This window comes from Rhineura floridana, chromosome 19 (assembly GCF_030035675.1).
Source record: "Rhineura floridana isolate rRhiFlo1 chromosome 19, rRhiFlo1.hap2, whole genome shotgun sequence".
NCBI classification, from domain to species: Eukaryota; Metazoa; Chordata; class Lepidosauria; order Squamata; family Rhineuridae; genus Rhineura; species Rhineura floridana.
Window position 1 is genome coordinate 5175394 of NC_084498.1, and position 26344 is coordinate 5201737.

Below are 26344 nucleotides of genomic sequence, written 5' to 3' on the forward strand. Positions count from 1 at the left end.
TGCAGAGGGCAAGCACCATCTTAAAAGATGCATCCCAACCCCTCCTCTCTCACATCCATAAGAAAAATTTGCCTCTACTACTATGATGCCTGGTATGACATATGTGTGCAGCATTTGAAAACAAAAGAAAAAGTGCTTCTTGCTTTGGAAATACTGTTTTTATCCATATGCAAATCTAGATTGTTAGAGTCACCAATTATTTGACTAAAACTTGCATCTGACTGCATTTTCTTTACTGAGGCCATATTCCTAAAAATAACATATGTCCTTTCTGATAGATTGTGTCAGCTTTGTTATGGAGCTGGATCACTCAATTTACTAGACAAAAATATATATAGTTTGAGCCCTCAGACCACTGTCCAGAGAATAACAACTCTTGAGAATACAGAAAATGGCTATCCTTGCCTCAAAAGACCCCTACCCTAAGATCTTAAAATAACAACTGTGGGTCACAAAAGATATTCTTAAATATTAAGTGGTTTAGAAATGCTCAAATAAATAAAACCCGGAAGCCAAAGGGCAAGGGGATGATGGCTTTCTCACAGTGACGTTTCCCTCATGCTCAGGTCTAAGTTTCTACTACCTACTGGGCAACATTGAAGGCCAATGTTGGTTTCAACTTCAGAGGTTGCTGAACTGAATTATTTCTACATGGAAGACATGAATAGTGGGCAGCCTAAACTACACTAAATTTCAACTGATAAAGTGAAACTGAGTTGGAATGTTTCCACATAGGGGTTTAATATTGTAAACGGGTCATTGGCAATAGGGTTTTTTTAAAAACAGATTTCCCTCAGAAAGCCAGATAAAGTGGGGAAAAATACAGGCTGGCATTTCGATGACAATGTGTGGAAGCTGCAAAAAACTTGCATGCATGAGGAGCACCAATCCCACAATACATTCCTGTTTGGAAGCACCTTTACTCATATCGCGTAAACATAGCTTCAAAGACCGTAGGTGGGCAAAAGTATTTATTGAGGGAACTGGAGAGGGTTTGAAAGAGGAATCACCTGCTCATGGTATAGAGCCCCTCCCCCTTTTGATTTCTGATCAATGGGTTTTGCAGGATTCTGTGCTGTTGCAAAACCTATTTGACGCATGGCAAGGGTGACCTGAGAGAAATGTATGTGCATGCACGCAAGTGACGCCTCTTTCAAACCCCTTTCAGATTTCTTAGAAAAGACTATCTCCAGCTTAGACCATTATAACTTGCTGCCCAAAGAGGCAACTGGAGGTAGCCTAGTGGGCCTCCTGGCGTGTAATCTATAATTGCAGGACTGTTGAAACAGCACTGGACAGCCATTCGATGACGTGCCATGGCAGAAAGGCCGATTCATAATTCACCTACCAAGACTTCCATCCAACTGTCTGGGCAAAAGACCCTCTTAAATCTTTGACAAACTCCAAACGCAAAATATTAAGATGGAACCAATGGCAACCTTGACGGCCCCTTGATGCCCTTACCTCCTTTCTGTGACTCAATCTCCTTCTTGGCTTGCTCTAGGATGTTCTTGATGGCGTCGTCAGAGCCGGTTTCTGGTGTCCTAATCCTCGGCGTAATGCTACCTGATCAAAGAAGCACAACATCGAGGCCTGTCACTTGCCTCATGTTTTGTACTTGCTCGACTCATGCAACATCAAGAAAATATTCCCTGATGCCAGCACTCAGCTATTTTTAGGAGCCCCTGTTAGAAAGAAACGTCTCTTGCCATTAGTCGCTTGTCACAATGGAAGGAAATGAGGAATCTGGCTGTCAGGCTTTGCCTTTGTGAGGCGACGACTGGGGATGAAGGGATGGCAAGAAGTAGAAACATGAGCAGAATCAGGCCAGTCCAAAAGGGGGAATTGCCAAGAGACTGAGTCATAGAAGTTGGCCTTGGTCCATCTAAGCCAGGGCTGGCTAACCGCCAGTTTGGTGGCCTGATCTGGCCTCCCAAGTGAATTTTTCTGGCCCTCAAACTCCATGAATTTTGGCAGTGGTGGCAAAAAGAGAAAATAATAAAGCAGACATAGTGCTGGGGTGGACAGAGCCCAGCACCCTAATGGGGATGCAAATTAGCGGAGATGGAGCAATAACCCCTCTCCTCAGCTCATATGCATGGATCAGGTGAGAAGGGGTTGCTGTGTGCCTGTGTGTGAGCATGCACAAGTGTCTATGAGAGAGTGTGGCTCTGGCGTGTGGCCCTGGAGGGCCGGCCAAGAGTGAATGTGGCCTTTGGGACAAAAAACGTTGGTCACTCCTGATCTAAGCTCAGCGTTATCTAGCAATTCTTCAGGTTTTAGAATGAAGCCTTTCCCAGCCCTACCTGGAGACGCCAGGGGTTGAACCTGTGTGTGAACCAAATAATAATAATAATAATAATAAATTTAATTTCTGTGTCGCCTATCTGGCCAATGGCCACTCTAGGCGACGTACAAACAGTTAAAACACAATGAGATAAAATACAATAGTACAATATAAAAACAGAAGAAAAACAATACAGCAGCAGACAATGATATTAAAATAGGGTAGGAGGCAATTCAATCCAGTAATTAACCCTCCCCGGAAATGCTCTGCCACTGAGCTAGGCCCGTTCCCCTAAGAAACACGGGCGGTCAGGCTGAGCCAAAAGTGAAACGGAAGCAGGCACACTGGTAGTCAGGGGTGTGGAGCGGTCCCAGCAGGGCACGGCATTTATGTCTGCTACTGAGGAGGAGGCCAGCGCCTGTGTACGGGTGGGAGAAATGCCCAGTTATACTGAGGCTCCCGTAGCATCATGTGTCTCTCAACCTTATCCTGCAACATAGCTCCTCACACTACCTGGATCTCCATTGGCAACAGGGAGGTCTGTCTCCATTTCTGACTCTACCTTCCCATTCCATTCCCCCCGCCAGTGTTTTCTGTGCATTCACATAATTCATTTTTAGATTTTTTTCTCCAGAAACAGCTCCCCCCCCCCCCGAACCCAGCTGCTCCGGTTATAATACAGACACAACCTGTTTGCATTCTGAATCCATCCACTTTATATGCCACTTTCCCAAACTACAAGGAAACCATATCCGCTTCTCCCAGAGTAAGGCACTCTAGAACGACATTACAGTGAAAGGACCGCACAAAGACCTCTTTATATATTAAGGGATTTGGAAGAAAACAAGCCTCAAAGCTCATCAAGCCGCGTGAAGAATTACAATGAATAATTAAAGAGTGTTCCCACCCCCCCAGAGCAAATGAATAAAACACATTTTTTTGTGACGTGCCTGACTGAGTTGTGGTTTTACTTGCTACTTCCTTGAGCTGGCAAGGGGGCTCAGCTGAAACCCAATAGCAGCCAGGAATGTGTAATTTTGGCCGGTCACGTTTGATCTTCTCTTTGGCATTTTTAGATTTGGGTACGTTTAATGAGAGGCAACTTTTACAGATTTCTCCTCAAACTAAGGGCAAATCATATCAGGAGCATTTGAGGCTACAACGCAGGGCCCCCAGCTCTGAGCACAGCTGCCCAGTCATCAGGCAGCTGCTGTCAGAGAGGAACCAGGAATCAGGGCTGAGGAACAAAGCCAGGAAGCCAAAGATCAACCCAAAACCGAGCTGGGAAGACCACTGGCAATCAGGCAAATTCCCAGCCCCAAAAGGAAACCTGCTTGCTAGGAGAGCCTAACAGCCAGCATGGGTGGGCAGAGCCATTCCAGAGCCTTACAGGATTTCACTGACTGGGAAGAAGCTCCAGACCACAGTTCTGCCATACTTATTTATAAAAGTATTTATATGCTGCCCTCTTGCAAAACACCAGGTCAGTGTACAGCAACATAAAAACACTTAATAGCAATGGCGCACAGGGCAGTTACAGAATCCCCAGCTGAAGCCCTGCTAACTTCCAACACCAACATCTCAAGGTACAAGGACTTCCTATGGAGCATTTCCTTAGGCACAGAAGGGTCCTGGCATGGACTTGGCTGACTACTGGCTAACAGCAACAGAAAGGCCTATAAAGACTTCCTACCCAAGGCCGGACTCTTTCTGCGGAGTGATAGAATTTTCCAGGACTGACTCTTGGGCTGGTCTTTGGCTCAGCCTCTTGGGGTGAGAACTGACAGGCCATTTGGGGACCTGAGCATCCGCTCCATGGCTAAAACACCTGCTTTTACCGTGCAAGCACAGGTGGGGGATTTTCCTGCCAGCCTTCCTAACATGGATTTGATTTGTACAAGGTCAGCAGGGTTTTGTGGGGCACTAAAATTGGGCCTGCAAGAACTGGTATGGCTCTGCTAAAGTATGTCAACTGTGGTAGTATAATCTTAATTAACGTGCAAATGAGCTGTAAGCCTCATCTAATTTGCAGAAGAGCCAAACTGTGTTTCGGAGTATCTTGTCTTCAAATTTCTTAACTCTTATCATCATCTGTTACTATTACAGCACCATCAATGTTCATGGCACACCGTAAAGAAGCATAAATAACATCCCTGCCCCCAAAGTGCTTACAGTTGTGACACAGGGCGAGACAAGGGAGGGAAACAAAGAAGACAGAGGCAAAGGCAATTGATCTTAATCTATTTGGCAGAGAGAGAGAGAGAGAGAGAGAGAGAGAGAGGGAGAGAGGGAGAGGGAGGGAGGGAGAGGGAGGGAGAGAGAGAGAGACCAAGGCCAGGGTGGACCAGACACTAACAAGGTCAAGGGAATGGACTAGAGAGACAAGCCAAGGTTTGTTCTGGGTTTACAGCTCATAGTTTGTCTGGAGCAGGAAAACGACAAGGCTGGATTTGGATGATATGCTATACCAAACCATGGTTTAGCTCACAGTAGCATAGCAACAGCAGGACTGGAGGAGCAAAGCAGCTGTGATTTCCTCTCTGGGAGCGTACATGCTCATGCATTTATGCTAAACCATGGTTTAGTTTAGCATTACATGCAAACTGAGCCATAATCATATCAAATGTCCTACACGTGAATTCCTCCCCGCCTCCATTGCCCTTCAGCAAAGTTGGTTGTCACATATGCACCAAGGTTATCCACAGTTAGTATAACCAGGTGCAATCCTAGCCTTGAATCTGGTTTCTTAATTTTTTAAAAAAATTATTGGATTTTCAAATATAAACAACCATAAACATTAATGCTGAATTTGTAAGTAGAGCTAGGGCTGTCACCCGATTAAAGAAATTTTAGTCGATTGGTCAAATGAGTTTTAATCGATTAATCCAGATGTGGGGAACCTTTGGCCCTCCTGATGTTGCTGAACTACAACTCCCATCAGCCCCTGTAAGCATAGCCAATGGCTAGGGATGATGGGAGTTGTAGTTCAGCAACATCGGGATGGCCAAAGGTCCCACCACACTTGGATTAATAGATTCAATCTGCACAAATCTGCATTTGTCTAAATCAGCCCTTTGGAAGAAAAGGCATTAACTATTCTTGTTTTTAGATTGGAGGGGCAGAAACCTTGGCCCCCCAGATGCGCTGCACTAAAACTCCCATCATTCCTGACCACTGGCCATGTTGGTGGTGCTGATGGGAGTCGATTCCAACAACATCTGGAAGGCTGCAGGCTTCCCATCCTTGCTTTAAAGGCTCTAGATGTCATTTGGAGACAATCCAGCAAAGTCAAATCAAGCTATTCTGGGAGAAAGGGAAATTTTAACTGATTTATCTAATTGATTAATTGGTTAAAGGTTACAGCCCCATTTATAACTAATTTCAAACTGGGATTTCAAATCCTAGGTTAGAAGCACCCCTGAGGTCTGTAAAAACTATAGAATCATGGCACTGGAAGGGATCCTGTAGGTTATCTAGTCTAACCCCCAACTCAGTGTAGGATATGCAACGCTGGATGCCATGACAGCAACCCTGAGAGATGGCTGACCAGCCTCTGCTGAAATACCTGCAATGAAGGAGGGCCCACTACCTTCCTGAGGCAGCCTCTTCCATTCTCCAGCAGCTCGTACCATTGGGCGCACCCTAATGCTTAACCATTAACCTTCTTCTACCCGTTGGCTCTAGTTCTCCCTTCTGGAGCAGCAAAGAACAAGCCTGCTCCACCTTTTGTATGACATCCCTTCAGACACTTCCAGAGCATGAGTAACATCGGTGCGAAGATCTTGACTAACTCCAGCTAAGGGCAGTGGGGCAGAGGTGAGAAATGTGTCTGCCCTGAGGGGCTGAAGGTGCTCACGGTCTCATGTCTTCCTCGCCACAACCAGCCTTGCCACTAGGCAGAGTGAGGCAGCTGCCTTGGGCAGCTCATTTTGGGTGGGCATGACAGGGAAGCAAATTGTTATTTAATTTACATTATATTTTTACTCCCAGGGAGAGGCCCTTGTGTGATTTCTCAGGTGTCAAGTTGGTAGCATGCACCTTGGCTTGTGGAAGGGGGCACCATTTGCTACTCTCTCTCAGGCAGCAGAAGGGCCAGGGCCGGACCCTGCTCTTCCCAACGACTGGAAAGAGTTACACCTGAAGTGGGCCATCCTGCTTCCTGTCAGCCCACAGACACACCCATAAGCTGCACCCACCTGCCCGCTTCTTGCGTCCACTCACCTCTCTGACGAACCTGAATCGTCCTCAGAGCTAACACATTCTGCTCATCGGAGAGGAACTGCTTCATCTTGATGAATGGCTCTTTCCCCTTGACCGTGAGCTTGCGCCAAGGCTTCGGCCTAGCCAGGATCTCGCTCACCGAGCCCTGAGAGAGGCCGAGGACGTAATGCCCAAAGACACGCTGGCCAATGTTGTGCTTGAGTAGCTGCTCCTTCACTTGGAAAGCAATCTCGGCCGTATCCAAGTGCTCCTCGTCAGCCGGACCTGAACTGCTGCCTTCCGACTGGTCGCTGGGCAGGCTCACCTCGCTGGCAGGGATGCCTTGGCTGGGGTTGCCTGGCAGCACCGCCCCTTTGGCGGCATAGAAGGCGGAAGGGAAGGCCGCTACGCCACTAGCCTCCGACTTGTAGACGGGAGGCCCCATCTGTTTGGGGAGAAGAGAGTCCAAGGGCATCCGCTCAGCAGTACTGAGGCTGGGGAAAGGCGACAGCGAGAAGGGCCTTGGCGCTTCCTGAGCCACCGCAGGGCCCAGCAGGGGCTGGAGGAGGGACGGGGAGGCGGAGTCTTCCCGGGCCATGTGCGAGAGCTGCTGAGGGGAAAGGTAGGGCTGGCCTGTGCCCAAGGAGTCTTTCGCTGACTCATCCTCCGAGGGATCCTCCTCTAGAGACCACAGAGAAAGGGAGAGAGACACGCACAAACTATAGCTTACCCTACAAGCAGCGATGAAGAGCCGGTGGCTGGACTCCAACTCCCATCATCTCTGACCGTCTCAAAGGAACAAAGGAAGCTGCCTTGCGCTGAGTCAGACTCAGTGATCCATCTAGCTCAGTGTTGTCTACACAGGCTGCCAGCGGCTCTCTGGGGTTTCAGACAGGGACTCACTCCAAGCCCTACCTGGAAATGCTGCTGGGGACTGACCCTGGGAATTTCCGCTCTACTACTGAGCGACGGCCCTTCCACTGTTGGCCACGCTGGCTGGGGCTTGGAGGAGTCATTGCCCAGAAACATCTAAAGGGCCACAGGCTCCCCAGCCCTGCCCCGAAGGGCCTAAATGCCATTCAGAGGAAGTTTGCCAAAGACAAACTAAGCCACTCTGGGGAAAAGGAAAGGTGCTTCTCCATAGGTTCAAGTGGGCAGAGTTTTCCAATTACCCACCCATCCCTATTCTCCTTTACACCATTCTTTAGTCAGAAAGGCTCCCAAAGTAGCTTATGTAAGATTAATGACAAACAGGACAGTCCTTACCCTCAAGTGTACAATCTAGAATAAAGACGCAAAAGGAAAAAGGGATGAAGAGGGCAGAGGAAAACCAGCCAACTCAGGCACCAGTTCTTGAAGTTAAGGATTTCTTATAACATCCAGCCTGAGTGGCAGCAGGCAGAGGAGCCAAATAGAGCTGGTCTCTCAGCAGAACTGATGGAATGGGCCATCCTCCCCATCTTTCCCTCTCTGCCGCAGCCACGCAGAAATGCAGTTATGCGAGGCCTCCCTAAGTGGAAGGAGGCAAGCCCAGAACAGCAATTCATGCAGAGAGACAGCAGGATGCTTCCTCTGAGGGCAGGTAAGTCTGTTCACTGCATCTGGAGTGACCCAATGGGAGGAGATCTCATGCTCCAGCTGAGGCAGAATGGAAAAACACAAGGCCAGAACAGTAAGTCATGCAGGGGAGACAGTGGGCAGTCCTCCTCTGCCAGGAGATGTTTTCGGCTCGCAGAAGCTTTTAAATAACCTCTCAGTTGTGGCAATGGGCTGTTCCCTCATGACACCCACGACTAATAAGTAATACAGAAGCTTTAATAAAGACAGCACATTGTTATCCATAGGTAAATACAGATAATAAAATAAAATAGACCCAGCCACCAAAGGCCTTGGCAAACAAATGGGCATTGTTTTATTTATTTATAAATATATTTTATTTATATTTCACCCAACAGGGAGGAGCACTGGGGCTCGTGTTCTGCAAGGCCTTGGGGCCACAACTGAAAAGGCCACTCTTTTCCCCAGGAGCAGTTTTATCCTTTCTGAAAATGCTATTCAGTACATGGCTTTCATTGAAGACCTTACCTGGGGATGGGGGGACAGGTGGTCTCCAAAATATGCAAGTCCCAGGTTAATTTAATTAATTTATTTAACAATATTTATATATTTCTTGACTGTAATAAAAGCTCAAAGCACTTTACAAAAATGAAAGAAAACATTAGCATTATCAATAAAAGAAGTTAAAAACAGGTATTTAAAAACATTCAAAAACTAATTAAAATGAACAGTAATTTGGAAGCAGATTAAAATGCATGATTTATTTATAAGGGGGGGTTCCCCCATCACAATCCCCGAAAACCCACTAGGGACCTCTGTAGAAATACATTTTCAAATACCCCAGCCTACCAGTATTGGGTATGAGGGTTGGTTTTTCCAAAAGGAACTTCTGCGATGGGTAGAAGGAGTCTTTTCCCAGAAGCAAAGCATCGCTGGGCTTTGATAAGCTCTAAAAATAATATCAAATTGAAATGAGGGAGGAAAACGAAAGAAGAGCAAAGGTGGCAAAATGCTTCTCTGCTGATCATGGAGTTTGCAAATGTTTGAGCAGTTCTTCTCATTCATTCATTCAATTATTTTTGAAGCTTGTATCCCAATGTCCAAGGCAATTAACAGCAATTAAAACAAACAATTACCCTGTGATAAAAACAGCTACATCAAACAAAGCACCCGTTTTTATTCAGATTGTCCTTTGATCTACGGCTACTGTAAACCTTGCAATCTGTTCAAATTGATTGTTGTTTCTATCAGTTCTGTTGATATTTTAGTTACCTTTTTGCATGTGTTGGTTGTAATTTTGTGTTTTACTGCTGCTAGCTGCCTTGAGCTCTGTTTGGTGGAAAGATGGCATACATATTTAAGAAACAAACTAAACTGACCTAAAAAAACCCCACACAAACGAACCAGTTCTGGCTTCTGGAACACAGGAAGTTGCCTTATACAGCCATATCATTGGTCCATCTAGCTCAGTGTTGTCTACACTGACTGGCAGCAGCTTCCCACACGTCAGAGACTGAACTAGGGCCAAGGCAGGTGCTTTATCTTTCCCAGCCAGAGAAAGGAGAAGCCCAACAGATCAAAGGCCTGGCTAAACAAAAAAAGTCTTCATCTACCAATAGAAGGTCATCAGCAAGGGGGGCTAGGTGTGCCCCTCTAGACCGTGGTTCACCAACGTGGTGCCCAAGGCACATGTGTGCCCCCAGAGGCCTTCCTTGGTGTCTGCAGAGTCCTATCTCCCTGCTGCTGAAGTTAGGCTTAAAATAAATCTTTTATTGTAACCAGTAGAAGGCTTTCTTCGTCTAATTATTATTATTTTTTTTAAATAATTTTTATTCAAATTTTTCAAAAGACAAACAAAACAAAGTCAAAAAACATAACAATACAACAACAACAAAAAAAAATAGTTGTTGAGGGGAGAGTGATCTGCCTAGAGATTCCACCTGCAGAGGGAAGGTTAACCCTTGCCTTCCTGGCTGCAATCTCCTCTAAGGTCATCCCCCATCCCCCAGATTAGGCTTGTAAAAAAGGGAAAACACTTTTTTCAAAGCTACATGCTGTGGGGAGGGAGAGTGCGTATGTGTGTGTCCATGCGTGGGGTTGTGGTGCATGCATGCGATTGCAGTGTGTGTAATTGTAGGGTGTGGCTGTAGTGCCCACCGCAATTTCTCCAGTTTGCAAATGCACCCCACACAAATGTTGGTGACCCGTGCTCTAGGCAGTGGGCACAGCCACTGACCAAGGCAATCTCATGCATCCCTCCCAAATGTACCTCTCACATTAGTTGGATGCAAGGCAGGGCTTCTTCCAAAGGACGAAGTACCTGGAGAACTTCATGTTGGATAAGACGGTCCTTTACCTAGCTGGCTCCTTGGTTGTTACAGGGCAGCCTTTCCCAACTTTTGAGCCCCATGGATGTTGATGGACTACAGCTCCCATCATTCCTGACCATTGGCCGTTGTCACTGGGGCTCATGGGAGCTGTAGTTCAACGACACCTGGGGACCCAAAGGTTGGGAAAGGCTCTTATAGGGTTGTAAAGCTCATGATAACCAGCCTTTTGAATTGTGTCCAGCAAAGCAGCTGCCACAGGGGGTGGGTAGGTGGGTTATGGGGTCTTGATTACTGGCTCCACACAACAATCAGGACCCAGCATTTTGGACCCGCTGAAGTTACCGAACACTTTTCAAAGGTAGCTCTGAGTAGAATGCGTTATGGTAATCTAACAGAGATGAAATTAGGGCATGCGTCGCCATGGCCAGGTCTGATGTTTCACTTCTGCATGTGGTGAGCACTTGCCTGGGAAACGCTGCAGTTAGAGGAGGCCAGCTTCATTGCTTTCAAGATGCTGTGAAAGAAAAGGAACGGCATAAGTGGTGGATTTCATGGAAAGCGGCTCCTAGACTCCTGTTCTTCAATGCACTGCCAGGCCCTCTAGGTCTAAAGCAGCCCTCGCCCCACCCTGGTGCCCTCCAGATGTTTTGGACTACAAGTGCTTTGTAGCCAGCACAGCTGGGGCATGTAGCATAATGGCAAAGAGTGACCTGTGAAGCTGGAAGACCCACAGTTCAAATATCACTAGGGATTCATGGTTTACTTTAAGGACAGAGAATCTATGGCCCTTCAGATGTTGCTGGACTACAACTTTCAACCTCCCTGACCATTGGTCACACTGGCGGGGGCAATGGGATTCTATTTTATTTTATTCATGAATTTAAAGCATTTTTCTCCCAGTCTTCAGCCAGAAACAGGCTCCTAGCATGGCTTACAGGTCATTACAAAACCTGAAGAGAGCCCTTGCCTTCAACCTTGCCACGACATAAAAGGAAAATGGATTGGGAGAGAGAAGGAAATAAGGGAACTCGGGGACAAGTTCTTCTGTTGACCAGCTGGGGAGAGGGGGCACCACAGTTGCTGTAGCCAGGTGACAGTTAATGTAGGGAAGGTCCTAGCTTCTCAGCAGAAGAGATGTCTAATCACACTTGGAGGGCCACAAATTCCCCATCCCTGGCAGTAGTGGCACATCCAGAAGTGCAGGGTCCCTTCGTGCTAGTCATGCCACACACTACTCACAGCCACGCCCCCTTTCCCCCTTTCCCTCATTTCCCTTGCTCTCCCTGTTGTCCCACGAGCCAATCAGCCTGAAAGGAGAGGCTGTGTGTTAGCTACTGAGAAGAGTCTTCTGAGTGCCTGGCTCACCTCCTTTCATTCTGATTTGCTCCAATCAGCACAAAAGGACAAGGATTTTTCTCACGCTGTTTTCATGCTGATTGGCTCGTGCGTAGAGACCTGGTTTAGACCCTGCTCCCAAAAAGGTAACAGGTCTACAACTCCCTGATCCCTGGTTTATGTGAACATCTGAACTGAGGCCATAGAGAGCTATAATTAGTAAGGGGCAGTGTGGTGTGGGGCAGAGCTGCCCCCCCAACGCCTGCATCACTGTGGTTTCTCTGGACGGCGCTTCGGTGGGGCAGGGCAGTAGCAAGGCCGAGGCTGCCAGGACACACTGGGGAAGTGCTCCTGCTTGTGCAGCCCCCCCGCCACCACCTGCCCCTCCATAGCAGCACCCAGGTAAGCTGCAGCAGTGCTGGTGTCAGGAGGGTGGATCTAACCCACCTCATCGGGTGCTACTGGTTATTATACTTGCTTAGGGTGCAAGAGATTCCTGGTTCAGTTCCCAGATAATCTCAAGAATGTGTCTTGCCACCTGCAGAGTCTGTATATATATCTACAGACCACTGTGCCCATGAGCATGTCTGCAGGGAGAGAGGGAAACTGTGTGAAGCAACCCCAGGTCTCTCAAAGTCTGAAACATTAGTGAGCTTCAAGAGCAGGAACGTGGGGAACCTGTAACCAGTGCTGACAAGACAAGGGCAGCTCTCATCAAGAGGACGAGCCTTGTGCAGTTGACATCCTCCTTCGGAGCAGCATCTGCCTGCAACCTCCACTGATGTGTGGCAGTACCCCTAAACCCACAAGTTAGGAGGGTTGCTGGCTGTGCTAGCCTCTGCCTGCTCCTGGGGACAGGGCTGATAAACAAGCACAGCAATCCAGCTGTCTCAGGGCTATATATTTGGGGATGAAAAGGACAAGGACAGCACCGCAGCCCTGCAAAAGTGAAGGAAGTGCTATTGCAAGTCTCCTGTTAGCCTGAGCATTTGATGTAACAGAGCGCACAGGGAAGGCATGGGCTCCTCGCCCAAAATGGGAGATCCTACCTCAGTTCTGTCTTGATCTCCTCATAATCTGATTGGGCTCGTAGTTTTTCTTCCAACTTCTAAAACAATACATAGGTTAAAAAAAATTCAAAATCAGAAATGGGTATTTATGGTCTGAAACAAATCCTAAGTGAGTGCAATCCAGCCAGGGCCGGCCCTACCATTAAGCAGAATGAAACAGCCATCTCAGGCAGCAGAGGTGTGTGTGGGGCGTAGGGAGCCAACACTGGGGATGTTGTCCCATTGCCAGGCTTGAAATAAGATTAAACTGCTAGTTTAATTGGCTTTTGTACATGGAATAGGGGAGGTGCCACCTTTTCCCCTGCCTCAGGTAGTACAATATCTTGGGTCAGTCCTGAATCCAGCACATCATTAGGCATGTTCAAGACATGTTTAGATCTTAATCCCATCAACCTTATCCCCAACCGAACCGGAGCCCAAATATGTCTAATGTCATCTGTTCAAATTTGCTGTTGCACACATGGGGGTTGCGTCCACTGTTAGTCATACTCAGAGTAGACCCATTGAAATTGAGGGACCTAAGTTAGTCATGCCTATTAATGCCTAATAATTCTAAATTAATGAAAAATGTAGCCAGAGAATTGGGTCAGATTAAAATAAATGAAAACATCCTTTTGATCAAATAAAAAGAGATGATGAAAACACATCTGATTCTTAAAAAACCTCAAAACCCCTAAAACGATGAGATGAGAGGGGTGGGGTGGTCTCAATCCAGTGCCCCCCACCCCTCAAAGCAAAGGTCTACTGGGGAAGTCTTCAGCTCGGCCCTCCATCACATACTTCTATGGCCTCATCCTTGGCTGCCACGTGCCGCTCCAAGTCTGCAATCTGATTGGCCGAAGACTCTTCTAGCTCCTGCATGGCATTTTGCAAATGCTGAATCTCCTTGAGAAGCCGGAGGATTTCTCGATCCTTGGCTGCGAGTGCGGCCTCTAGCCGGGGTCCTGGGCACAGCGAGTAGTTCACTTTGTCCTGTAAAAGAGGAGACCCAAGGAGAAAATTTAAATCCCGCAGGGCTCTTTGGTTGAAAGAACAGGGACCTCCTTGCTCAGTGACCCCCCAAACTATAACAGGATATTTTTTGGGGGGGAGGGGATTTTGGAAGTCATATGTGGTATAGTGGTTAGAGCAGGGCTACCTAACCTGTTTTTGTTCCCTTGAGGGTCACATTCACTCAGGGGCAATCTGTCAGGGGGTCACATGCTGTAGCCAATCATGGGCAGAGCTAGAGACAAAAGTGTCCTGGCAGATCAATTCAGAAGTAAGCCCCACTGTTGTCTGATGTGAAACAGACCAATACTGTACTGGAAAGCATGTGTTCTGCAATGGCCTTTGGACGAAGCAGTAAATGTATTGATTGAAAGCAAGTGACGGTATGTGTATCTACTGTATATTTTGGAAAGCTGTTTGTTCACTCTGCATTTGTAACTAAATTTAAGATATTGTCACTAAATTTTGCATGATGGTACCTGAGATCAAGGAGCAAGTTTTTGTCTATGTTTGGATACAACTGGACACCATTTTGGATCAAGATGGTGCAAATGAACCTTCCAAACCTGCACTGAATTTAGCCACTTATTTCAAAACTGCACTGAGTTTTTGATGGTTTCTGAGATCAGTTAGATACCATTTGGAATCAAGATGGCAGACAGAACCATTCAAAATGGCACTGTTTGCGTTTCTTAGAATTCCCAAGGAATATCGGGTACAAAGCTACTAGCAATGATATATGGCATACATTCTGTTAAAAAATAAAGACACACACACACACAGGACAGAAGCCTACTTGTTTGTTCTCTGGCAGCCAGGGTGGGGTGGAGGAAAATTCTTTTCTCTGAGCCATGCTATAAGAATATAAAGTTTTTTTTTTAAAAAACCCACCAATTTAATGTGATCAAATAAAATATTCCTCATTCCAGCTGTTCTGAAATGATATAGAAAAAGTGCTCAAGAGTCCCAGAGGTTGCTCACTGGTGGGTTAGAGTGTCTGGGTTGTATTTTACTAACTTTACCTAGAGCAGACCCATTGAAATTAATGACCATGACTTATTTAGGTCCATTAATTTCAATGGGTCTGCTCTGAGTGAAAGTTAGTTGAATACAACCTTCTCATTACAACTGGGGAGACCTAGGTTCAAAACCTTACTTAGCCATGAAGCTCACTGGGTAGCCTTGGGCCGGTCATGAACTCTCAGACTAGCCCACTTCACAAGATTATTGTGAGGATAAAGTGGAGAGGGAGGAAGCAAGGACACAACTCGAGTTCTGAGGAGCGAAGGTGGGATATAAATGCAGTTAAGGAAGCAGCTCAAGCTTTCTTGGAATCTGCTGTGGATTTCAAGCCTTGTGGGGGGAAATTATCCCAGAAAACACACCAAGGCCTGTTAGTTTTCCACCTTCCTTGTGCTGGTATCAGGCCTGCTTTGTGATACAGGACAAGTTTTTACACAAGAGAAGGCTAAGCCAAAAGTGGTCTGTGGAGAATTTTAAGCTCAAATGGGTGGCGGGTGGTGGTGGTAGGGCAAAACACGATTGCCAAAACTGAAAGCAATTTCCAATGGGCAATTCTTTTTATGGGTTCATGCGCAGGCCCAGCGCCAGAGGGCAGCCAGGTTGGGCACTGGCTGAGGGCCCCTGTGGCTGAGAGGGGAACCTGCTGCAGGGGATGGGTAGATGCAGCTCCCATTCCATGATCCATGCCACCATTGGGTCATGAGCCATGCACCCTGCAACACGATGCTGGCATGGATCGCAGAATGGAAGCCACCCTCCCAGGCAACACCCCTCCCCCCGCCGGCATGGGCTTAAAATAGGCCCAGCTGTGCCACTTCCCATGTTACTGCATTAGCATGTCAGCGTACTGTGCCACTGCTGCTGAGGGCCCACTGCAGTCTGGTGCCCAAGGGCCTTCTATAGGCTGGTGCTGGCCATGAGATGAGGTTGTGGCAGGGCAGCACAGAAAAATGTCCCTTTACTTGCTCTTAAAATCAAACAAACAAACTTTAGCACAGAGGTGGGGAATTTCAGGTCCAGGGGGCCAAAGGCGGCCCTCCTGGCTTTTCTCTTCAATCCTTGGGATTCTCCCAGGCCACGCCCTCTCCTTAGGACACACCCCTCACTGGTCCTGCTCTGTACCCAAGTTGCAGTATTTTTGCCAGCTGGACAGTGTCCTTGAACTGCGATCATGATTCCTGCCTCCCCAAAGGACAGAGAGAGATGTGTGGGTGGGTGAGTGTGCTTGTGAACATGTAGAAACCTCTGACTGGAATATAACCTGATGCATAAAGGTGAGAGTCACCCACTTTTTGCCTCTGCCCCCACCCACCGCTGTCATGCGGCCCCAGGAAGGTTGTCCATGAGGGAATGTGGCCCCTAGATTGAAAAAGGTTCCTCATCCCTGAGTTCAGCACATTTGGGAGGAGGCTTTTTGCTCAGGTTGATTAAGCATGCACACTAAGCGAGACAGGGTGGAGCTACAGGGAGCTGGAAGAGGGTCCCCTGAGCTGGAAGCTACTTGAAGTTCCTTGGGTGCAAGGAGCAGGCCAGTCTCCTGGTATCGACACCAGGGCCAGCCAACCCAGAGGCCAACGCTGCATGCCTCTGTTCCCTTCTGAGCTAAAGAGGGCTCTGGGGCCTGGGCATGTGCAATCTCCTGTAGCTCACCAGGCTAATCCAGCCTCCTGAGGTTCCCAGGGCAAGACACAGAATCCCCGGCACATAAAATCTCTCAAATATTTCTTTTGGGATTTGTGGATCAGTTCACTTAGGCCACCCTTCCCCAACCTGGCACCCTCCAGACCCCAGTGGGTGTTGCAGCTCCTAAAACATCTTGAGGGCCCCAGGTTGGGGAAGGCTGATGTAGGCCACGTGAATAGGCCACGTGAATGGGCCCCATGAAGGCCTCCTTCCTCCCCTCACCCCGCTGGGTCCTTGGGGAGAGCAGCAAGCCAGGCGCAGGGAGCTGTTTACAGACGCAAGCTGTTCCCGCAGGCTCTCCACCTCCCTCTGGGCGGCCTCGGCTCTCTGGAAGGAAATAGAGGCAGGGGTCAGTGCACCTGGCCAAGAACAGAGATCCCAGGCAGTCAGCTTCTCCAGGTCCTCAACTTGTGCTCACCAGTAATCCAAAAGCCCCTCCCCACCTTTCCTCATTGTTACCTGATTGGCTTTTTCAAGGTTCGTCATAATCATGGCCACTTCATCTGTCCTGGAGTAGCAAAGCAAAGGCAATCAGTTATAACATGTAGGAAGATGCACAGCGCTTGGACAGGAGGCTGCTTTACTTTACAGAAATGTGTGGCACAGCGGGCACAGGAAATGTCCAACAGGCGGGCCGGATCTGGACCTGAGGCAATGTTATTGCCAGGCCTCTGGGGACCCTGCCCAAGTTTCACCGTGGGATGGCAAAATGTTTGGCTTGTAAGGAAAAGCAGAGGAAAAAAAGGTCACAGGAAATATTCCATGCTCCGAAAGCTACGTGTAAAGTTATGTGTAAATATACTGATCTTCATGCAATTGCTGTGCCTGCAGTGGCAAAAGCCCTCCCTGATTGATGGTGCCAACTTTATTCAGCAGTCAGGATGCTCTGGAGAGGAATGAGATGGGTGACAAAGTTCATTCCTGGAAGGATTCCTTTCTGCTCTTTCCCTTCTGTGGATTTGACCATTTGTGCAGGGTCAGGCAAGATGCGAACCAGGAGCTTTCTAGTCTGGGCGCTAGTGCCCCCTTGTGATGACCCACTCAAAGGTGCAGAGTGGAGGAAAAGGGAAGAACATTCATTCTCCCTGGATCCAGTGTGGCCTGCTGCCTGCCCACCCGCCACAGATGGCTCCTGATCTAGGTTGCCTGCAGTGCAAATACTTTCAGGATCCTTGCCGAGGCAATAGCCAGATTCCTAGTCTTCTGGCAGATATATCCACCTGTCAGTTCCCTGCCTGATCCACCCCTCATGGCCTGCTAGTTCCTTCATCTGCTTGCTCATCTGCTTAATTTAGTTTACTTAGTTTTACTTAGCTCACTCAGCCCCTTGAGATTTATTTATTTATTTATTATTTGATTTATATCCCGCCCTTCCTCCCAGCAGGAGCCCAGGGCAGCAAACAAAAGCACTAAAAACAATTTAAAACCTCATAAAAGCAGACTTTAAAATACATTAAAACAAAACATATTTAGAAAAGTATTTTTAAAAGCTTCCAAGACATCTTAAAAAAAGGTTAAAAACATTAAAAAAAAAGTTTTAAAACATCTTAAAAAGCAATTCCAACACAGACGCAGACTGGGATAAGGTCTCAACTTAAAAGGCTTGTTGAAAGAGGAAGGTCTTCAATAGGAGCCGAAAAGATAACAGAACGAGAAGGTTCAGGCCCTCCTGCCTCTGCTGCTGGACAGATCCTCCTGTCCAACACTGATGCAGCCTTCCTGCCTTGACACTCCGGTGGGGTCTGCTGCAATGCTTGGTCCACCTCTTTTCCTGACTGTCAAAACTTGCGCATTCAGCAGCCAAGGGTGGGTCCATGCTGCCATGCACGCCTGCAAATCTCTGTGTTAGCAACCTGAACCAGGAAAGATTCAGTGCTGGTTGTGTATGGGTAACACACACACAAATCCCTGGATGGACACAATCTATTCCACTCACCCTGTTCCTGGAATGTGTGATTGCCCCCTGCACAACCTCTTGTGGACATTTGTCAATGAGGAATATTTACAATCACTTATTAATAGTTAACTGATTAATAGCCCACTAATATTTCATCTCTTGTTCAAAGAGAAAACAAAACCACTCAGCCAGCCACCCAGCGGCTCTGCTAACCATGGGAGGGCAAATGTCCAAAGCCTCCAATGTGTCCTTTCCTCTAGCCTCAAGTACATTAATTTATTAATTTATTTATTTATTAGATTTATTAGTCGCCTATCTGGCTGGTTTCCAGCCACTCTGGGCGACGTACAGAATAAAAACATACAAATACATTAAAACATTAAAATCTCAACAATATAAAAAACCTAACCCACCCCAAAAGCCTGTCTGAAGAGCCAGGTCTTCAAGGCCCGGCGGAAGCTCATCACAGCGGGGGCTTGACGGAGATCGTTTGGGAGGGAATTCCACAGAGTGGGAGCCACAACTGAAAAAGCCCTCTCCCTAATCCTCACCAGTCTAGCTGTTTTAACTGGTGGGATAGAGAGGAGGCCTTTTGAGGCTGATGTTGTTGCGCGGCATCCTTGATGAGGCTGGAGGCGCTCTTTCAGATAAACACTTGATCCCATAATGCATTTATTGTTATATATTAAGGGGGAAAAAACTTGCTGCATGAACCCCCAGAAAGATGGAGCCTCTCCGACCCCCCCAGCCAAAAAATAAAATAAAAAAAACCAAAGAAAAGGGAAGTGGGTGCTACGCAGTCACAAATTTCAGGGGAACATAGGAAGCTCCCCTGGTCTGTCTAGCTCAGTATTGCCCACACTGGCTGGCAGCCGCTCTCCAGGGTTTCAGGCAGGAGACATTCCCAGCCCTCCCTGGAGACGATGGAGACTGAAGGCAGATGGTCTGCCACTGAACTGCAGCTCTTCCTATTCTGGCTCCACCCACCCCACTGCCCTTCATTCCTCCTCGTTCAACGTGTAGCAGCTACAATCTTGATCAAAGACATTATTATTTACTGCCTTGTGCCAAGCAAATGGATTTATGGGGCACAATCAAATAACATCTGGTTTGGTATGATATGAGTGTGCCAAGCTGGTTGCATAATAGGGAACGATGAATTTGGGAGTTGCCTCTGAGCGTTAGCAAGAGCTACAGAACGATCAAAACAGCTGGAAGAAGAGAATGTGGGGGGGGGACACTACCCACTTTTGGCAGCCTTTCAGGGATGGCGCCTGCCAGAAAAAGGAAGTGGGCAAAGGGCACCCCTGCCTTGTGACAAAAAAACAAAATGGCACACAAAGCCAAGGAAAATAAATACAATCACATGAATGACTAATGTGAAGCTTGCGAATCCTCAGGGATCTTCCTGGCAACCAGAACTTTATGGGAGGAAGTGGAGCAACAGGGTCAAGGGAGATTTGCATTTCTCAGGTTCTCTCAATACGAAGAATTTTGAAGAGTAAAAAAACTCTTCCTATTGTTACCAAAGGTTTGCCATCAAAAGTAGGGTTTGCTACTTTAAGATTTGCAAGTGAAATTCAGTCTGACCCCACAACCCCCCAAAACTTTCCCTACCTTGGCTTCATGGCTGGCAGGTTATGTTGCCACTATCAGAAATTGGCCTGCTCTTATGCCAATTTCCTGTGTTGAAATCAGCAAATGAAGTTTCACAGCCTAGTCATACACACTGTCAGCTGCCAACGACTGAAGATCAAGGTGCTATTAAGGACACAGGAGCAAGGACTGATAAAAAAAAGTTGGCAACCCCAACTACAGGCTTTCTCAGCCATTCTTTCTATCAACAGTGCACAGCCCTTTCTGTCCCTGTGTCAGGCTTAATTCAAGTCCTTTGTCTGCTTGGCTTGTTTTTCACCTATCTCCCATCCACCTTGTTCTTTCAGCCCCCACACCAGTCTCCCAGTCCCTGACACCTTAGGCTCTCCTGTTTATTATACCTCCTTCCACATTTTTGTCTGAACCACGCTTCAGTTCTGTAGTGGCATTACAATGCTCTGTGACTGACCCTTTCCCATTCATTCTCAGCAGCTAATAATGTCAGTGAACATTCCAAGGTATTGCAGAAGCTCATTTAATGGAGGTGAACTAGACATTTTGCCTAGAGATGCTTGAGACTAACTGATCCACTCAGTCATGGGGAAGAGGGGAAACAATGCAAGTGTAGTTCCACATGAGTGAGAAAGCTGAACTTGGGCGCACATATAGCCCAACACCCTGATTATTAGAAAAATGTGAAAATAATGAGAGGCTTGCACATCTCTCCATCCAAATGGGGGTCATTAATTGAACCCCCAACAGGCTAAGATATTAAGAGAGCAGAAACCGTGTAACAGTTTATGAGTGAATATCTCATTAACAGAAACCAGTGTTCCAGCCCAGAGCAGGCCACCTTGAACATTGACTTGCAAACATCCTTACTCTCACCTTGGAAAGGACTTGGCCTTTTGCACATGATCCAAGCAAGTGTGTGCACAACATTTGCAAGTACTCAGAGCCCCACCTCTTCCATCAACCCTGGGTCCTCCCCCTGCCCACCACAGGGGCCACAAGTTTCACTTGGGAAAGCAGAAGCAACACTGGCAGAGGCAGCAGTGTGGACTCTCTGAGCTTCCATCTCCTGCATGGGGAAAGGACTGAGTCCATGCATCCCCCAGCAAACAGCATCATTTCCCCACAGGGGATGCTGGAACACACCGCAGCCACCTCCCCTTTGCCTGCTCCCAGCTAAGTCTGGTGGGCCCTGGGCTGAGCGGGGCCCGGCTGAGCCAAAACCTACGCACAAGGATTTGAAAAGGAGTGTTTGTTTTGGCAAGCCTCCCTCCTTCCGTTCCTCACAACGTCCCTAACTAGGAGCTCTGCTGCCCCTTCATATACTTTCCGGTGGCAACCAGGAATGTATTATGCTTCCCAGGAGAAGTCAGGATCTATCCTAACATTTACTAGTATATTTATATGCACATGGTTTCTTTTGCCACCCAGCCCCTCTTCCATGGTCTAAACACACATAATAATAATAATAATTTAATTTATGTGTCGCCTATCTGGCCTATGGCCACTCTAGGCGACGTACATCTCTGTTACAATAAAATACATCATAATAATACAATACAACGAATACAATGAATCATTCTTCAAAGGCATTCTTTTGAGGACCACTTTCTTCCAGTCTGAAAGTGCCCATTTAAGACTTCCAGCATAAGTAAGGCTTGCTTTGTGCTGCCATCTTTAGAAGCAGCATGGGACAAATCTTTTTGATGGTGGCACCTCAACTCCCAAACTCTCTTTGGAGATTCCTCTGGCCTCCACACTATGGGCGAGCTGTGAAGTTTGTTTTATTTTGCTGAGCTTTTGGTCTCAATTGCCCTGGCGCTGTTACTCTATTTTATGTTGTTGTTTTGCAGATGCTATTTTACTCACAGTGTTCTAGTGCTGTGATTTTGCATGTTAAAAAACAGTGAGCCATTTTGAACCTGTTTAGGTGGAAAAGAGGTCTAGAAATATTAATACAAATAAATGACTAAATAAATCTCACTGAATGGAACAAGCAGACTGACTTACTTTGAAGCTGCCTCTTCATCATATTTACACCGCAAGTCGACTAGCTCCGTCTGTGTTGCCTTCAGTGCTGATCAGCAAAGGCAGAAAACAACAAGAGGATAAGAAATAAATTTCCATAAGAAGCCAAAGGATCATGCTTGGTTTGAACTGCAAAAGAAAGATGTACCGGACGCCCTTTTCGAGAATATTACTCTGCAGTAATAATTAGCAAGTGGTGAAAATGGCAGAGATGATGATTTTGGTTGAATACTAGGACAGCTTTTGCTAACCTGGTACCCTCCAGATGTTTTGGAGTACAACTCCCATCAGATCTAGCCAGCTTTTTTCTTTAGTTACACCACTCCCCCACACTCATTTATGAATTTTTCGTAGGTTCAACTGGCTGATCAATTAATGGTCTGAAACTCCTGTGATTCATCAACTAAGGTTGATTTAAACTTGGCAATATCCACATTATTTATCAATAAAATGAAATCAACATCATGTGGTGCTTTGCAGAAAATTAGCAGCGACAAGACAGATCCCTGCCCTGGGGAGCTTACAATGCTCGTTGTCTTTTAACTTTTGTCTAGAATGCTTTAAAAAGAAGTTTAAATTGTTCCCATTGTATTTTCCACTGTAACTTTGATGGATTTTACCTGTAAGTTCCTTTGTGAGCATTTTGTTGTTGTTACTGTAGAATACACACACACACACACACACACAAACACAAGACTACTCCTGCTAGCTTCACTTTACTCACCAACCCCACCTACTCCCCACTCCCGTGCCAACCTCCCCACTTCCCCCAGACCCTTCTCTCCTTCATTCCGTCACCCACCAGCAGTGGCAGTGGCCAAAGGGGAGACAGACACAAATCCTTCCCACCAGTAGGGGTGGTGAGACCAAGGGGAGAAACACTTAGACCATTCCCTTTCCCTAGGCCTGCCAGGGAGGAGGAAGGTGGCCAGAAGCAGTGCTGGCCTTTCGTCACACTGTAGTTTGTGGCACCACCTATTGGCAGCTACACAAATTACAGCATGATGACAGCCTTACGCAAGTATAGATATAGGAAGACACCTGGTAGGGAGAAGGGAGGGCAGGGCAAGAGAAAGGTAGCAAAACAAAAAGTAGGGAAAGGATGAATGCTAATAAAGGTACATATATGTAGAATTCGGTCTTGTCCTCACTGAGCTGATAAACCTGTATCAGGGCTGTACCACTTAAGACTGCATATGATATGACTGTGCCTGCATACAAAAAATACATCCCTGTCCCTAGAAAGCTAGATTTCAGAGAGAAGGGTTCTAAGCTAGCTTTTTATGTGCAGTAAGGTGGGGTTTTGTTTTGTTTTGAGAAGTCTGAAGTGGTACAGCCCAGAGATATAGGTTGATGCCTCCCTCTGCAGGGAGAACTGGGCCTTTGTTTCAATCAGGGATAGAACTAAATAAGAAATTAGGCTGAAGGCCTCACAAAAACAGCGGGTGATTTATGGAAATATTTGAAGAGGGAGGGTGGAACTGTGCCCTGGCAAGAAGTGCCAGATATAAGAGAGCCTGGTATAGCAGTTAGTGTTGGACTAGCCCTGGGAGACCTGGATTTAAAATCCCACTCAGGGTTTTTATTGAGTGGCCTTGGACTATTTGCCATCTCTCATCCTAACTTACCTCACAGATAATATGGGAAGTACTATGTATGACACCTTGAGTTCCTTGGAGGAAAGGTGGGATATAAATGTAATAATAAAATAAGTAAGAGGTATCAAGAGGAAATTCCTGGAGTCAGTAGAGACCAAAGGAGATCCTTAGGTGGCCAATGGTGGTAGAGTTAGAAGACAAAAACAGCCTTCATTTAAGAGCTACTTGCATGTCTGGGTGCCACACTGAGCCTCACAAATGTATGAATGCAGAGAGTTAACATGAAGCCAAGGAAAGCCTCCGGAGCCAAGTCAGAGACACTGAGTTGAGTTTCAGTTGTTAAAAATTACCTGAATGGAGCACTTTGATCTTCTCTTCTGCTTCCCCCAGCCGGGCAGCCAAAGTGATCTGTGCTTCCTGCAGGCCCCTGAAATGAGACACACCTCAGCTGGCCCCTCGTGTGTTTACAAGGCTGCCAAATCCCAGTCAGAACAGAACTGCCATCTCTCTAGCCAGACGCCCAGTTCAATCTGAGGTAAGAGACAGGCTGACTGAGGGCCCCTTTCTCTCCATCCCCTCGCCCTCCAGGGCATCCTTTTTATTGTGCATTCATGATGATTTGTCCTATTTGATATTATTGGGGTGGTCATATGCGATCCTGCTTTCAGTAATTGTTTTGTGCCTGAGAAAGTTTTGGGGTGGTCACGCTGCTTCATTCTTTCAGTGAACTTTCTGCTAAAATCCCTTTTTTACTCCACAAATGTTCTTAGCTTATTTATTTATTTATTCCTGCATGTGCAGTAGCCCCTCCGGATAGCAATAACGTGACAGCATTGGGGAAACATCACAGAACAGACTAAAGCAGGATGAATCCACGACTGATGCACTGCTACTGTGCTAAGAAGAACATGTTGCAGAATACATTCACCATCAAACACCAGTCTGGAGGGGCCCTGAGGGGGGGAATCCTTCACTCTGTGCATGCCTAGAAGTATTGAGCCCCTAATTCCTTTACAAAGAACAGCTGGGTTTGTTCGCTAAACGAACCTTCTGAAAACGTTCCTGGCTTAGCCTGTTCTACGCTGTTGCTTTTACCATACATTTTATGTGAATTAAAGCAGGACTGTATTTTAATTCTTGCATGAATGGATTTCATATCACTCTAATTTATCCCCTGGTTTCTGTTTCCAACAAAGAGGAGCATTTATGTGAGAAATTCATCAGAAAATTTAGTGCTTTACCAATATAGGGTCGCCATAAGTCGGGATCGACTTGAAGGCAGTCCGTTTCATTATTTTTTCACCAATAGACCCAATGGTCTGACAGGAAGGGGCTCCACAAATCCACTCGCTAGGTGGCCAATGGGGACTGGGGGGCAGTCTCTTTCTCTGTGCTGGCTCTGCAGAAGGCAGACATCGTGGCAAGACCTTCCCACTGCTCCTGCATTCTAGAAAACGCACCACATAAACTGAAACAAGACACAACCCCTCCCCCAAACCCCTTTGGTACATGCTGAGGGTTGGGGGAGGGTTCTTTCTTCTAAGAGAAGGAATGAGCTGCTTTCCCCTCCTCTGGTGGATCTCTCATGCAACTTCTACAACGCCCAGTGTAGCCTCCAATCCCTCCCCTCCAAGACTTGGCGTCAACCACTGATAAAGGCAAGTCAACATTTGTGGACCCCTCCACAAGTGGAAGGCAAGGCATGACACGTGGAGGGACTCTGCCGGGAGGGGGAAGGATTGGGTTCAACCCAGTCCTATGATTCTGAAATGTGCATTGTGCACATGCATGCACATATAGAGTTGATCTCTGCCCCATGGAGGGAGAAGCTCTAAACTTGCTTTTTCGAGTCGGCAGCTGTAACTTCCACTCCTCCCCACCAGGCAACTACTCACGTACTTTTGCTTCTCAGCTTCATTTCTCTGTAGCAAGGTTTCGGTTAGGAGCACTTTGCTGTTGATGCTGGCGAGCGAAATAGCGACCCCGGTGGGAGGCGTCCCGTCTCTTTGCTCTGGGGGTGTAAAAATCATCGTCGTTAGCATGACAGGCTTAAGTAGGGCAGGGGGAGGGCAGGGCAGAAGCGGAGGAAGGTGGCGGAGAAGCCTTCCAAGGCCAAGGGCTCAATCGGCAGGGATGATGGCAAGCGGGCAGCAGGCCTCCAGGCACTGACTTCAGGTGCGCCCTGCCGTTTCCGCAGTCAATTGCATTCCAGAGTCGCAGCAGGGGTGTGGGGTTCTGAGAGCAGCCCTGGTGTTTACCAAAGTGAAGGCTTCCTGGCTAGGTTATCTTCGCTAATGGTCTCCTTTGAGCCACTTTGGCTCCTGGTGGCTGGCAACAGCCCTGCAAGGCTGGTGGGCCTGCGTGGAGTCAGGCCTCGCTGATGCCAAGCCGAAGTGGGGCACACCATTTTGCCCTTCTTTCCACATCTTTCTGAGGCTTCCTATGCAACCGATGGTTACTGAGGCTCCTGCACCCCCCCACCCCCCTGCTCGTCACTGCTGGCTATTCATGTTCATTCATTTACTACATTTACACCCCACCTTTCCTCCAAGGAGCTCAAAGTGACGTACATGGTTCTCTCCCTCCCCTATTTTATCCTCACACCAACCTATGAGGTAGGTTAGACTGAGAGACTGTGCCTGGCCCAAGGTCGACCAGGGAGCTTCACATCTGAGAAGGGATTTGAACCATTGCCATTGGTGAAGGATGATGGGAATTGCAGTCTAACATCATCTGCA

General features: G+C 47.2%; 1 protein-coding gene across 1 annotated transcript in view; it reads right to left on the reverse strand.

The window, feature by feature from the left end:
* The window catches only part of CUX2 (cut like homeobox 2), a 274563-nt gene that overhangs the window by 15818 nt on the left and 232401 nt on the right, over window positions 1–26344 (reverse strand). The window contains exons 6-16 of the mRNA XM_061603094.1: window positions 25506–25617; window positions 23957–24033; window positions 21991–22057; window positions 16935–16983; window positions 16698–16802; window positions 13560–13751; window positions 12759–12817; window positions 10840–10888; window positions 8894–8993; window positions 6509–7168; window positions 1465–1566 (exon numbers count right to left, since the gene is read on the reverse strand). Of these exons, the coding sequence (XP_061459078.1) occupies window positions 1465–1566; window positions 6509–7168; window positions 8894–8993; window positions 10840–10888; window positions 12759–12817; window positions 13560–13751; window positions 16698–16802; window positions 16935–16983; window positions 21991–22057; window positions 23957–24033; window positions 25506–25617 (1572 nt within the window). The remainder of the gene's footprint in view (window positions 1–1464; window positions 1567–6508; window positions 7169–8893; window positions 8994–10839; window positions 10889–12758; window positions 12818–13559; window positions 13752–16697; window positions 16803–16934; window positions 16984–21990; window positions 22058–23956; window positions 24034–25505; window positions 25618–26344) is intronic.